This window comes from Uranotaenia lowii, chromosome 2 (assembly GCF_029784155.1).
Source record: "Uranotaenia lowii strain MFRU-FL chromosome 2, ASM2978415v1, whole genome shotgun sequence".
NCBI classification, from domain to species: domain Eukaryota; kingdom Metazoa; phylum Arthropoda; class Insecta; order Diptera; family Culicidae; genus Uranotaenia; species Uranotaenia lowii.
Window position 1 is genome coordinate 163429734 of NC_073692.1, and position 12497 is coordinate 163442230.

General features: G+C 34.7%; 1 protein-coding gene across 12 annotated transcripts in view; it reads left to right on the forward strand.

The window, feature by feature from the left end:
• The window catches only part of LOC129741933 (ATP-binding cassette sub-family C member Sur), a 373059-nt gene that overhangs the window by 228004 nt on the left and 132558 nt on the right, over positions 1-12497 (forward strand). For all 12 annotated transcript variants that reach the window (XM_055733758.1, XM_055733747.1, XM_055733756.1 and 9 more), the window contains one exon: positions 11642-12094. In XM_055733758.1, coding sequence (XP_055589733.1) covers positions 11642-12094 — 453 coding nt within the window. The remainder of the gene's footprint in view (positions 1-11641; positions 12095-12497) is intronic.

A 12497-nucleotide genomic window follows, 5' to 3' on the forward strand; every position in this document is an offset into this window, starting at 1 on the left:
CTAAAAATAGACCAACATTTTGAAGCCACCTTTAATACGATTCCAATCATCGATGTCCCATTATCATAAACGATTTTATTGAACTTTTTTGTATTCTTTTACGATTGCCAGCATATACATTTTACGAAAATCATACATGCGAATTAATTTGCAAAGGTATACGATTGCATGCACATAATTACGAATCAATGCAGTTATATACGTTTTTTATTTCGAATTATTTTATGCATAGCACGACAAAATCTCTCAGTCACGGCGGATCACCGTATATCGGTCGTTTCATGGATTTTTTGCGAATTGTCGTACACAAAGGTCGAGTTCATATGTACATAAATACGAGTCTCTCTTCTTGTCGTAATAAAATCAAGCAATGCTTCTAAATACGATAAAGAATATGCATGAACCGCACATTGTAGGTGCAGATATACGAAAATGAGTATAAATAACATTCTATACGATGTAATCTGTAAAAGAAAATACGACTTCTGGTTGTCTGGGTTTTCACTATGGGTGCACGGATTTACCGCATTTTCATCAAATATTGGTCTTTTTTCAATTTTAAAACGCATTTTGACAAATCTTAACTAAACCAAAGTCGAAATCATGTCTTTCATGTTGAGACATAACGATTTAAATCACGATTTTTATTTTGAATTCCGCGTTTTTCATTCCTAGAAAAGAAATATTTCAATTATATCTTGAAATATTAAACTTTTTTGTTTATTTTAAAAAAAATGGTTTTTGCAATCGTATATTTATCTGATAAATTAGTAATTGAATCAACATCCCAAAAATTGGAAAACGGTTACCATGGACCGAGTGAATTTTGGGAATTATGTGCATCAAGTTATGTCGTGCGACGGAAAACAGCGCTTATAAAAATAATGGATCATTATTGTTAAATTTTATGTTGATTTGTTTTTCCTAATTAGTTTTTCAATTGGCCAATATTGCATTTAAAATACCTATCATATCTGACTCAAAAATATTTTGAGTTCTCAAGCATGTTGAAAACTATTTCACTCTATAGAATTTAAAACGGCGAATTCGCAGCTATTTCGTGCACCCATGTTGAAATATCTTAGCGTCGATGTGGTCTAGCAGATAAGCTGGCGCGAGTCTGGTCTTTGTATGCTAGGCGTCATGGGTTCGATTCCCAGTATCGGCAAGAAAACTTTTGGGTTCGAATCCCATAAGTTGCCGACAGGTAAGCTGTATTTCCTCTTATAACTGACTGTATAATAACAATGTTCAATCAGTTGCCAGCTAGCCAGGTATATACACTGTGTGGCATTATAATCCACGGGAAACCACCCATCGAGTAATGCCGCCTACAAACCGTATCGCTAGACTGCCGCATCCTGACTGCCTCACTCACTTATAGCGGCACTCAAGCTGCTCGACTTGGCTGGCTGGTGAGTGGTGAGGTAATCTGCAATCGTACTCACTTACACATTCATTCATCCCATATGTACTCCACACATCCTCCTTCCTCTCGGGAAAAAAACGAAAGACAATGATAGGGGAAAGGTTTCCTAAATGAGCCTATCGGGTTAAATGACCCTACGGCTGACATAAAATGGCTGACTAGACAGCTTATCTGACCAATGCATTTTAAGGGTGATACGCTTAGAATATAAGGCAAGAAAGAATTTTATGAATTTATAAACTCAAAAAAATTAAAAAAATCATTCAAGGTTTTGATACATTTTGATGTAATATTTCGACTTTTAAAAATTATACGTAAAGAAGCTTAAAACAAAAACTAGGATGGTTTCTGTTTCTTACTCATATGAACTTAAGAAATTAAACATATTTCAGCTTTTTTTAAGGTGTAATACTTATGATATAGTGGAATAATAGAGTATTTTTGTATGCCCCCATCATATTTGTAAAATGCCTCCATCCTAAAATAACAGGTTAAATAGAATAAATAAATGATTTTTATCATTGAACCTTCATATCTCAGCTCTGAATAACATCTTAAGAGAGAATTGAAGATCTAAAAACAGATTTGATAAAGTTTTCTCATGGATGAACTGCCTCCATAGTATGGCAACCCAAACTTTTGTTTTACTCCATAAAATTTAATATGCATAGATTTTTATAAAACATCAGCTTTGTCGTACCAAAATTATTACTTTCTGGCAGTTTCAATGAAATTATACGGAAATATGTCCAAAAAAACAGAAATTTTGTTCAAAACATAAATAGGCGCATTTAGCCCGCACGGTTTGAGATTCGGCATTTTAGACAACACTTATAATAAAATCATTTTCTTGGAAACAGAAGAAAATTTTAACATAAAAATTACTCCAATGTATAGAAAACAGATGCCTGCACACGTGTATATAGTTTTTGTACACATATTCGATGTGATATTTGATTAAATCAGTGTTCTGCTTAATAGGCGCATATAGCCCGCTCCTCCCCTAGTCTATTTGTCTGTAAACCTATTTTTATTCAATCTACTGACATAAGTTGAATGAAGCTAGAAAATGGAGTGCTATCGGGAAACTCGTTTTACTTTCGAACTCAATATAACAATTCTAGGAATAGATTCTAAACCAGCAGAAATCGAAATCAAACTATCACTTTTTGTTTAAGGGTTTCTCATCATCAGTTCAATCGTTTGCATTAAGCCGCCCGTGATTTCTCCTGTCACTTTAAATTCTTTCAACTCGGAATTTTCCATTCTGTGAATTTCAAAATTCGCCTAAAATGGCGTCAGCTAATCCAGTGGAGTCAAATCCCGATTTCATTCAAATAGATTCTTTTCGATTTACAATAGGCGATGGGCGCGCTCGCAATCCCGGTATACAATTTCTTGTGTGTTAAATAGAGAAAACAATAGCCTTCACTCTAGTTTCACTCCGATTAGATGTCATCCTTATAAAAATCTGTGCTTTATTCTTTTTTTTTAGCAGTTCCAAGCCCAATTATACGTTTTAGGATAGAAAGAAAGCGAATTATTACATATATTATCATCCTTGTTCAGCTTTCTGGATGACCAACCATAACTACTCCGAAACAAGAGACCATGCGTCCGTGGTGGTGTGGTGACCGCTAAATTTCTTTTTTTTTCCACCAGGGAATGACCGTTACTTTTTCCAAGTTTGCTTTCCGCTGTTGTCATGTTACCCGCACTCACGCTCAATCTATGAATAACTCACAATACACACACTACAACAATAAACGCAACTCTCCATTTTCCGCAGACACGAATACATTCCCGTAACATCTAATGCTTATCGAGTATAGAGGCAAGCTCTACAGTGATGCCAAACCTAATTTCATTGCTCGTTTGCTAAAATCATATCATAATTCAGGTTTATCATAGCAGTTGTTTTTTTTTTGCGCGCCCATTTCCCATCTATCGTTTATGTTTTCGTAGTGGTGTTTGAATATCGAAAATCTCATTCAGTTTCTACATTAACATATAGATAAGCATAATTTTTCAGATTGTTTCCTATTTGAAAGCACCTGCTTTTTTATACATAGCCTGTTTATGAAACACCATTCTTTTTAATTAAGTGTATCCTTCTTTACAACATAACACGAGATCTATATATTTTTGATAAGGATATTACTTATCGTTACTGATAATGATAAGGATACTTCTTATCCTTAAAACTTGAACCAACTAATATTTTTCAAGATTCTATTAGATTCCTCCATACAAAAACATAGTTCGCTCGAAATCTTCCTTACTCCTTATGTAAACAATGATATTTTTTCAACTGGCTTTTTGTTATTCAAGTCAGTGGTGTTGAGAACATACTTCTCTTTTAATTCATTTGGAGATGTTTTCATTCTTGACAAACAATTTGTTTTTCAGGCAGAACATTTATCATCTCTTTTTAATCTGACAGAGTCACTCTTCACACATTCGTCATAATGCTATCAAAATCGCCTTTTATGTTCTCAGTATGCTTCCATTCCAACACTCTTATTTACAATATCTTCCCGACTCTATCACCCCCGGGTTGCTCTATCACACTTTTTTTACGAACAGATTCTTCAGTAAAATGTATCCTCAAAGCTCCATGATAAAACTGGTTCTCTCAGCATACTCATTTTTTTAAAGCAATTCTTGACAAGAATTTCATTCATGCTTAGAGTAAGTGGTCTTTTCAACACACTTTCGTTTACAATAAACTATTTTCCCTTCCGAGAAAAGTGTTCCTTCCAACACACTCATATTTAAGCTGTCTCCCTACTCGCTTTAATTTTGTGCTTAGAGTAAGTGGTCCTCCCAACACACTTTTCTAAACTAAAAGCAATTTCACCGTTCTCTAGAATGGTCCCCTCATCACATCCGAATTTTTAGCTGTCCTCCCGACTCGCTATTTCTCTTTCTTAAAATAAGTGGTCCTCTCAACACACTTTTTGTTAATATAGTACAAGCAATTATCTTGTCAAGAAGAGTGGTCCTCCCAACACACTCACATGCTAGCTGTCCTCCCGACTCGCTGTTATTTCATGCTCAGAGTAAGTGGTCCTCCCAACACACTTTCATAAACAGTTAGCAATTCCATCATTCTCTAGAGCGGTCCTCCCAACACACTCGATTTCAAGCTGTCCTCCCGACGCGCTTTTAAATTTTCCATGCGGTCCTCCCAACACGCATTTTCCATAACGCTTTCAAATTTTTCCATCTGCGTAAACTTTCATAACTCACATAATTTTCACACTGAACTGATTATTATTCAAAATTAAGTTCCCCTGTGAATCTCACCATTTTGTGCCAATTTGCAAATTTTCACTTAATTTTCACTCTCATGTTCTATCATTCTTATCTGCCTATTTGGCAACACTTGACACTTTTCGATTCCTTTCAAATTCTAAGGCCCTGTTTTTTTCACGTTCACATTTTTCAGCCAAATCTTTTGGATGGGTGGTTTCCCTACTAGGTTCGCTATTTCCTAAAACTAGAACCACCTGTCGGTCGCCAAATGTGTGGCATTATAATCCACGGGAAACCACCCATCGAGTAATGCCGCCTACAAACCGTATCGCTAGACTGCCGCATCCTGACTGCCTCACTCACTTACAGCGGCACTCAAGCTGCTCGACTTGGCTGGCTGGTGAGTGGTGAGGTAATCTGCAATCGTACTCACTTACACATTCATTCATCCCATATGTACTCCACACATACACGAGTACCGGAATACCTGTCAGTAAACTTGCATTGGAAATTTGTCGAACCTAATAACCTAAGAATGCTTGTGAACACATACTTAGGCAGAAACTGTGGTGAATCCGTGCACCCATGGTGGATAGCCAACATATAAAAAATATTCCGTGCACTCGTGTAATATCATTTAAATTGTTCAGTTTCATAGCTTATGTCTTCAAATTACAATAAATGAGTACCACACAATTCATAGTTATTTTACTCATACTAGTTTAGTACAAAACATATTTACCACAAACATTTGACAAAAAAGTTTGATTATAGTTGTATGTATGTATGTATGTTGAGCAATATATTATAGATTATAGTTGAGCAACAAAACAGACCTAAAAAAATGGGAGTCAAGTGCTTGAAGCACCACAGTGGTCAATCCGAGAACTTTTTCTACACATCTTCATCACTTCGCATCGAAAATCAATAATTTCATAACGAATGACACATTTCTGCCCACCATTAATCTACTAGAGCTCATTGTCTTGAATGTAGATGGCAAATGAAACCAAAAGAAAGCGAATTTTTTAAATCTTGTTTGAATTATAGGGTTGTGAATTTTACCAGTCGTTTTGACTGGTCACGGTCCAAGTGTCTGTGGCGAAATTTTTCTCGTTTATTAATAGAGCTAGTGAAATAAAACATACACAGTTTTGTAGAGATTCAAAATTCATAAAAAGTCGTATTTTTTGCGAGTTTTTAAAGCGCAGCATTTAAAAGATATTCAACAAATAAAGTGTCCAACTAGTAATTTTGACTGTTGCGGTCTTTCTAGTGTTAAGAAGTGTAGCTAATCCTATTCAGAATTTGAAATCAACAATTTTATTTTCGAAATTCAGTCATCAGATACTAATTTAAAACATCAACTAGCTGGTAACCTTGTGACAGGTGTTTGCTACTCACAATACTCAACAGAAAAAGCGAGTTCAGGACTTAAAAATTACCAATCAAATCATCAAAACAAAAGCATTCAAAATTAGATTTCCGTGATTTATCATTAATTTTTTATGAATAAGTTATTAGGCAATTTCCAGATATTTTCAATTAAAATCGAAAGATACGATGAAAAAAAAACCATTAAAACAATTTCAGCATTCAAACCCTATTTTTCAATTTCAAAAAATGTATGCAAATTTATTTCGTTGAAACAATTTAAAAGAAATAACTGTTATTTGATGCAAAAATCATAAATTTCGTCAACTATACTTGAGTATTAGGTATGGATTTAGCCAAATTTATGAAAAATCCGGGCAGAATCTGGGTTTTTCTTCGAAGTCTAGTCAACCGAACCAGACCGTGTAATTCTCAATGTTTTCTTTGAAAATCCGAACCAGTACGGTTAAAACTCGGCAATCTTGAATACTTATTTCACAAGACCCAATATTTCAATTGAAAATGACGAAGAATTCAGAGCTTGAAATTTCAAACTATTAAAACAGCGCTTGGGATTCCTTATTTTCATTTATGTAAGTTTCTTATTGATTATTCAAGAGACTAAATTTACAAACCTTAACTTTATCAAACAAGAGAATCCAAAATTCGTTATCCTCCGATAGAATTTGCCGATCGAAACACCGGTGAGAGAGATTTTCATTCGCAAGAACCCTATACTAGCGCTTATCAACTTGAATTTTGCTCTCGATAAGTTGTGCATTCCGATTCAAACTTATTGTCTCTAGTAACATTCAGGATAAGTTCTCGCTTCCGCACGAGAGAAAATTTCTCACTATTTTACATGAAGTTAGAGCGCGGAGAGTCAGAATGGACGCAAATGGCTAAAAAAAGCACTTTCGTGCATTTGTTCTCTTGATCGCTTCCAGTTTTTTCGGAGAATGTTCTCAGAACCTGAACTGACTGATAGAAAATAATTTCGGATGAGTTATCTTGATCGTCATTGGAAAAGGATGAGAAGTCATCACGTTTTCATATGTATCGCTAAGTGTTCAACAAGCGATAAACCAGTTATCATTATCAGATCTGCTCGATTTGATTCCCTGAGTCTGAATAAGCTTTCAATGTTGAATTGAACATGTTGAATTAGAAATATTGAAAGTTATTGTTGTGAACTTTAAAAATTGATTTTTTCAGCCTGGAACTGGAACTTTTAACTAGAAAAATTTGAAAACAATTTTATCTTTGATTACTGGCACTCTTGAAACAAAATTAAATAATGTTCTTCTTTTTAAAATATTTAATTCGATAATCTTCTATGTGTTTTGAACCAATTCTCTTAATATCAATAGTTTATATTAGAGTAGATTCCAAAATTTTAATTTGTTTTCGTTCTATGGTGTTTCTTAAAAATTTTTTCAAGTTGGTAAACTATATTACCTAAAATTAATTATCTAGAAAATTTCTGATTCAGAGTTTGATTTCAAATAGTTTATTATTGATCTACCAGAAATGCCATTCATTTGCAATTTTGATTCTGATTAATTTTGAATCTAAACAGCAATTTTTTTTACGAGTTTGTGTGATGCACAGCAAAAAAAAAGTTGCGATATTACATCGAAAACGTGCACATAACTTGAGTTGCAAAGGCGACCTAATATGACCTAATATTTCATCTTTTTTTTGTATTATCTAGTAGGGGAAAGTCGGGTAAAACGGACACTTTCAATATTTCGAGAAATACAATGTTCGGCACTAATCTAATGATGGGAATATGTTCGACTGAGTGTATCAACACTTTCGAGACCCTTTGTTTATTTATAGTAAGCAAGGTCCCATAATAGTAAACAAAATAAATAAAAACTTTGAGAATCCATAATTTGATGTAATTTTCTCTCCTCATAATCAGGGTTGGCATTATTCATCGTCATTAGTCAAATGACTGTGACTGTTGAGTCTCTTGGTCCGTCAAACTCAATTGACTGTTCCTTAACGACCAGTCACTTCGTTTGCCAGTCATTCAACCCCCAGTCGTATGAAGCTAAAAAAAAATCATAGTCAAGCATTCACCAATCGCATTCAAACGAGTCGTAGACCGAACTGAAGACGAAAAAGAAACGCATTTATTATTATTGTTACTCCTGCCAGCAAGCCGAAGACGACCGAAGACGAACAAGAAAAGCATTTATTATTATTGTTGCTCCTGCCAGCAAGCTCGTTTTCAGTTTTTTATTGCTATTGTTGCTCTCTGCCAGCAAGTCGTTCAATTTGTTGTACCTGCCGTCAGCAGCCAGTCGAAGTGTGAAGAGATTTGCCAGTCACTCTCAGGAGAAATTTTGACCATGTGTAGGAGCTTCGCCAGTCGATGATGGAGAAATGTTGATTGTTGTCGTGCTTTAGTCGTCATGCGAGTAGTGAGGCTCCATCAATTGAGAACAGTGCCAGTCGTTTGATGAAAAAAAATTAGTCGGGTTAAGCGTGACGGGCGAAATTTACCAACACTGCTCATAATATAATTCATAACTCGCAAAATTTTCGAAAATGTCAACCGTTTTCAAAGGAAGAGTGTTGATTGGGCTTTTTTTTATTCATATGTAGGAAAATCAGCGAGTTTCGGTCAAAGGGCTTAAACATCAATCGTTTAGAAAAAAAAGTTGCTAAGGCGGGTAAGACGGACACCTCAAGGTCAGGTAAAACAGACACATAAGTTTCTCCAGGTATTTTAAATTTTTCTTCGGTTTGATCCTGCATATGCCTTCAGAAGACCTTGACAAGAGCAATTGCCGGTCGAAAAGCACTCAACATCTCAAACAGGCATAAAAACCGTAAAAACAGGATCTCCGGTGAAGATACAGCCTATAAAATACGAATTTCCGAAACCACACTGTTTCGCTTCTGGACTCGGACCAGTTGGTTCCATATTGGTTTAAAAAAGCTTTCTTATACTTAACTCACAAAAATATCTACATTTAAAGATATTTTTGCGGCAAAATGTACCTTTTCTGAACAGTGTCCGTTTTACCCGACCATTTTTGAAAAGTATAATTTGCTAGCATTTTTTAGATGGCTATAAAAACAGTCTTGACGAGGGAAATTTACTAATTCCAATGATTAATGCGATAGTAAACATCCTAAACTGCCCATCTGCACGAAAACTGCGATGAAAAGAGCAATATCTGTTTTTCTATTGAGATTCTACCTTTCCCCTCGTAAAACGGATGTAAAAAATTAAACTAAATGTATGTATCATGTAAGGAACGTCAAACATTAAGAATGTGGCTTCATTTCGAAATACTTCTTTTCAGTTCTGAACCATGATGCTGAATTTGTTTTTTAGTTCTGATTCAAAAAATTAGATTTTGAGTGTGAACATTTTCTAATATTTAAGTATGTTATAATTTAAAAAAAAAATTAAATATGTATTTTTTTCATAAACTTTGATTAACTAATTTGATGAAATTTTTGTGGTTTAAGATGGATGATATTTTATTGAGATCTTATAGAATACAGCTTTGTTTATTTGTTTTTTTTTTGCTATAAGAGATAATTTAAAGCAATTTATCATTTGGACAAGATTTTATCATGTAAATTTACTTAAAATTTCGAACCGCAAGTGAACAAATTGACAATTTCAAATTCTATAATGAATAAAATATTTTTTTTTAATTTTTAGTTTTTAAAGTGATAATAATTATGATTGAAACGCATCTTCTTAAGCAAAATAAAATTTTGGGGCATCAAAATTTCATACAATTTAAACGAGAACTCGATAAAGAAGCTTCAATGTTGATTTACTGGTTAAAGTTTTTAAACTTGCTTTATATATTTACATTTATTATTACTATTTCTTTACATCCAACTTATTCTATAAAAATGTGATAAATCTATTTACAAATCCTTACAATAGAAGAATGTTTTCGGTTCAACTTCGGAATGCTGGAGGTTCCTTTCCTATTCTGTAGGAAACACCGAATTTTTATGCTTTTTTTCATCTCCTAAGGGATTAACTGTTCCAAAAGCATCTTGGTAAAGGAATAAATGTAACTCGTATTTATCTTTCCTTATTTTTTTGAGAGTTCGATTTCCCATCTTTGTAGATTGACAAGAATCCGGGATTCCTGCTATCCGATTCAAACATCTACTTCGTGTTGGTTGAATTAGGGAATATTGAGTTCAATGAATCCAGTGAATCCAGTGAATCGTTAATCTGTGGAAAAAAAACAGAATTTTATATGAATCGAAAAAAGTCTAAAATTTTGTTAAATAACCGGGAAATTTGGTAAAAAAAGTTACTTTGAACTGTTTTTTGAAAACATTTTTTCAAAGAAACAATAAATGTAACTTACCTTCCGGTCAGGACAAATTCTATTCCAAAGGAAATCAAATGGAATAATTTTATTTCCTTTCCCTTTCCATTGATTTCCGGTTAGTTCCCTAAAAATAAAAAAAGATCAAAATAAACCTTTAAGTTGAGGATTTGCTCAGGGATTCTGAGAATTTTTAGGTAACTTCGCAAACAAACAAATCCTTCTGGGCAGCCAAGTCCTTCCTTCTTGTTTTGAAGCGCGGAGGATAACAAATCAAATAAATATTACAACGCAGGCTATCGTGTTTTAATATTACAACGGATGATGTTATATTACACAGGACGACCTGTTCAGATTACTTACATCAATTGGATGTAATAAAATGCACACAACATATGTCATATTTTATGTTTTTTTTTTTAAATGTAAATTCATTGAAGCCGTAAGTTGTGTACTATTACATAAAAAAAACATGAATAAAATGTTGGTTGGCTCACATCAACTGAAATTACATCGGCCTATGTTACAATTTTTTTTTTGCTTTGTGGTCATAAACAGAAACGTTGTTTCAAAAATCAATTTTATAAATAAAGACAAACACCGTCTTAGCTGATTTAGGCTTTACAGACTGAACAAATGACGTAGACAACTTAAGATTAACATTTAACACCCAATCGAACCCATGCCTTTAGTGGACCAGCGATTACCGTCTTTCCACGCTAACCACTCGACCACCGAGACGTACTTTCATATTTATTGTGCATTTTTGGGATTTTTATTATTTCTAGCGGAATTTGAATTTTTAAACCAGCATCAAACCACCCCACTTCCCTCCCCATCCATGGCAGGTCCTTCGCACGGGTCTCGCTAGAGCGTTAACAAGTGAATTCAAATTTATATATTTAACACTAATGATAAAAAAACCTTTAGACCTATTAAATTGAAGAGCCCAGAAAATCATGTTTCCTAGTTCTGAGAACATCATTTCTTTGACACCTAACGATTTGGAAGGGACAACCATCACTATCACAAATCGAATGGACACCTAAAGAAATCATCACAGCCCTTTGCTGGTTTCCGCTAAATGACACTTCGCAAATTAACTGAGGTAGCTCCAAAGCATTACTTACCAATCTGCGATTTCTGCGGAACCGTAACGATAAATTTCCTTGAGAGTTCCGTCCGAGTTATTGTAACATAATTAGCTTTCTCGAAATCAACCCACCTCACTGCTTGCTCTTCCATTTTTTTACAGTTGATGGAGGCCCTCCCACTCAATTGACAACAACCATCACCCAGCAGAAGAACTCCAATGGCCACGGCGATGATGGGCGCCATACGAAATCATACGATCTGGCACAAGTGGCTGGTGCTAATGAGTCAAGATTCGGCGAAATGGCAATGAAAAATGGATCCCCGGTCAAGGGACCGTCGTCCGGATGCTGCCAAGGTGAAGATATTGCTGATGATGGTGATACTGCTACTGCTGCCGGTTGCCAAGAAGATGAAGAAGAAGCTCCGACCGTAGTTTCCATTCGAGATGGACGCTTTCAATGGGGTGCAAATGGCGTCAGCACTTTCACAACTACTAACGGCGCCAGTGATTGCGAAGCTCCTAGCAAACAATCTGCTTCAACCGAGGCTGCTGCTGCTGCTTCTGCCATCAATGGGATGGTTCTGAAAATTGATAGACTCGATATTCCTGAAGGTGAGTTGTGGAAGTTTATAAATTAGCCGTCGATATTAGCTAGTTTCCTGCGAAGATTATTTTCCTTATGCTAATGTTTTATTTACGATCCCCAGGATGAGTAATGTTTTCGAATTTGTTGCAATCCGTCGTTGGGGATGAACTTTATTTGAATTTGGAAGAAATAAGATGATTATGATCACCGCACTTTTCTACGGTATTCTGTGATTGATATACTTAGTGGATTTACATACATAAATATATCACCGAAAAATGTCAATCAAAGAAAACCATATGAATTATTTGTAAGTTTGAACACTGATGTTTTAAATTGTATTTTTCGGATAGTTTAATGATTTTTGAAGAGAACTTGATGTAAACTCATTACATTTATTCATATTGACAAAAAGTAGCTTCTTGCTTA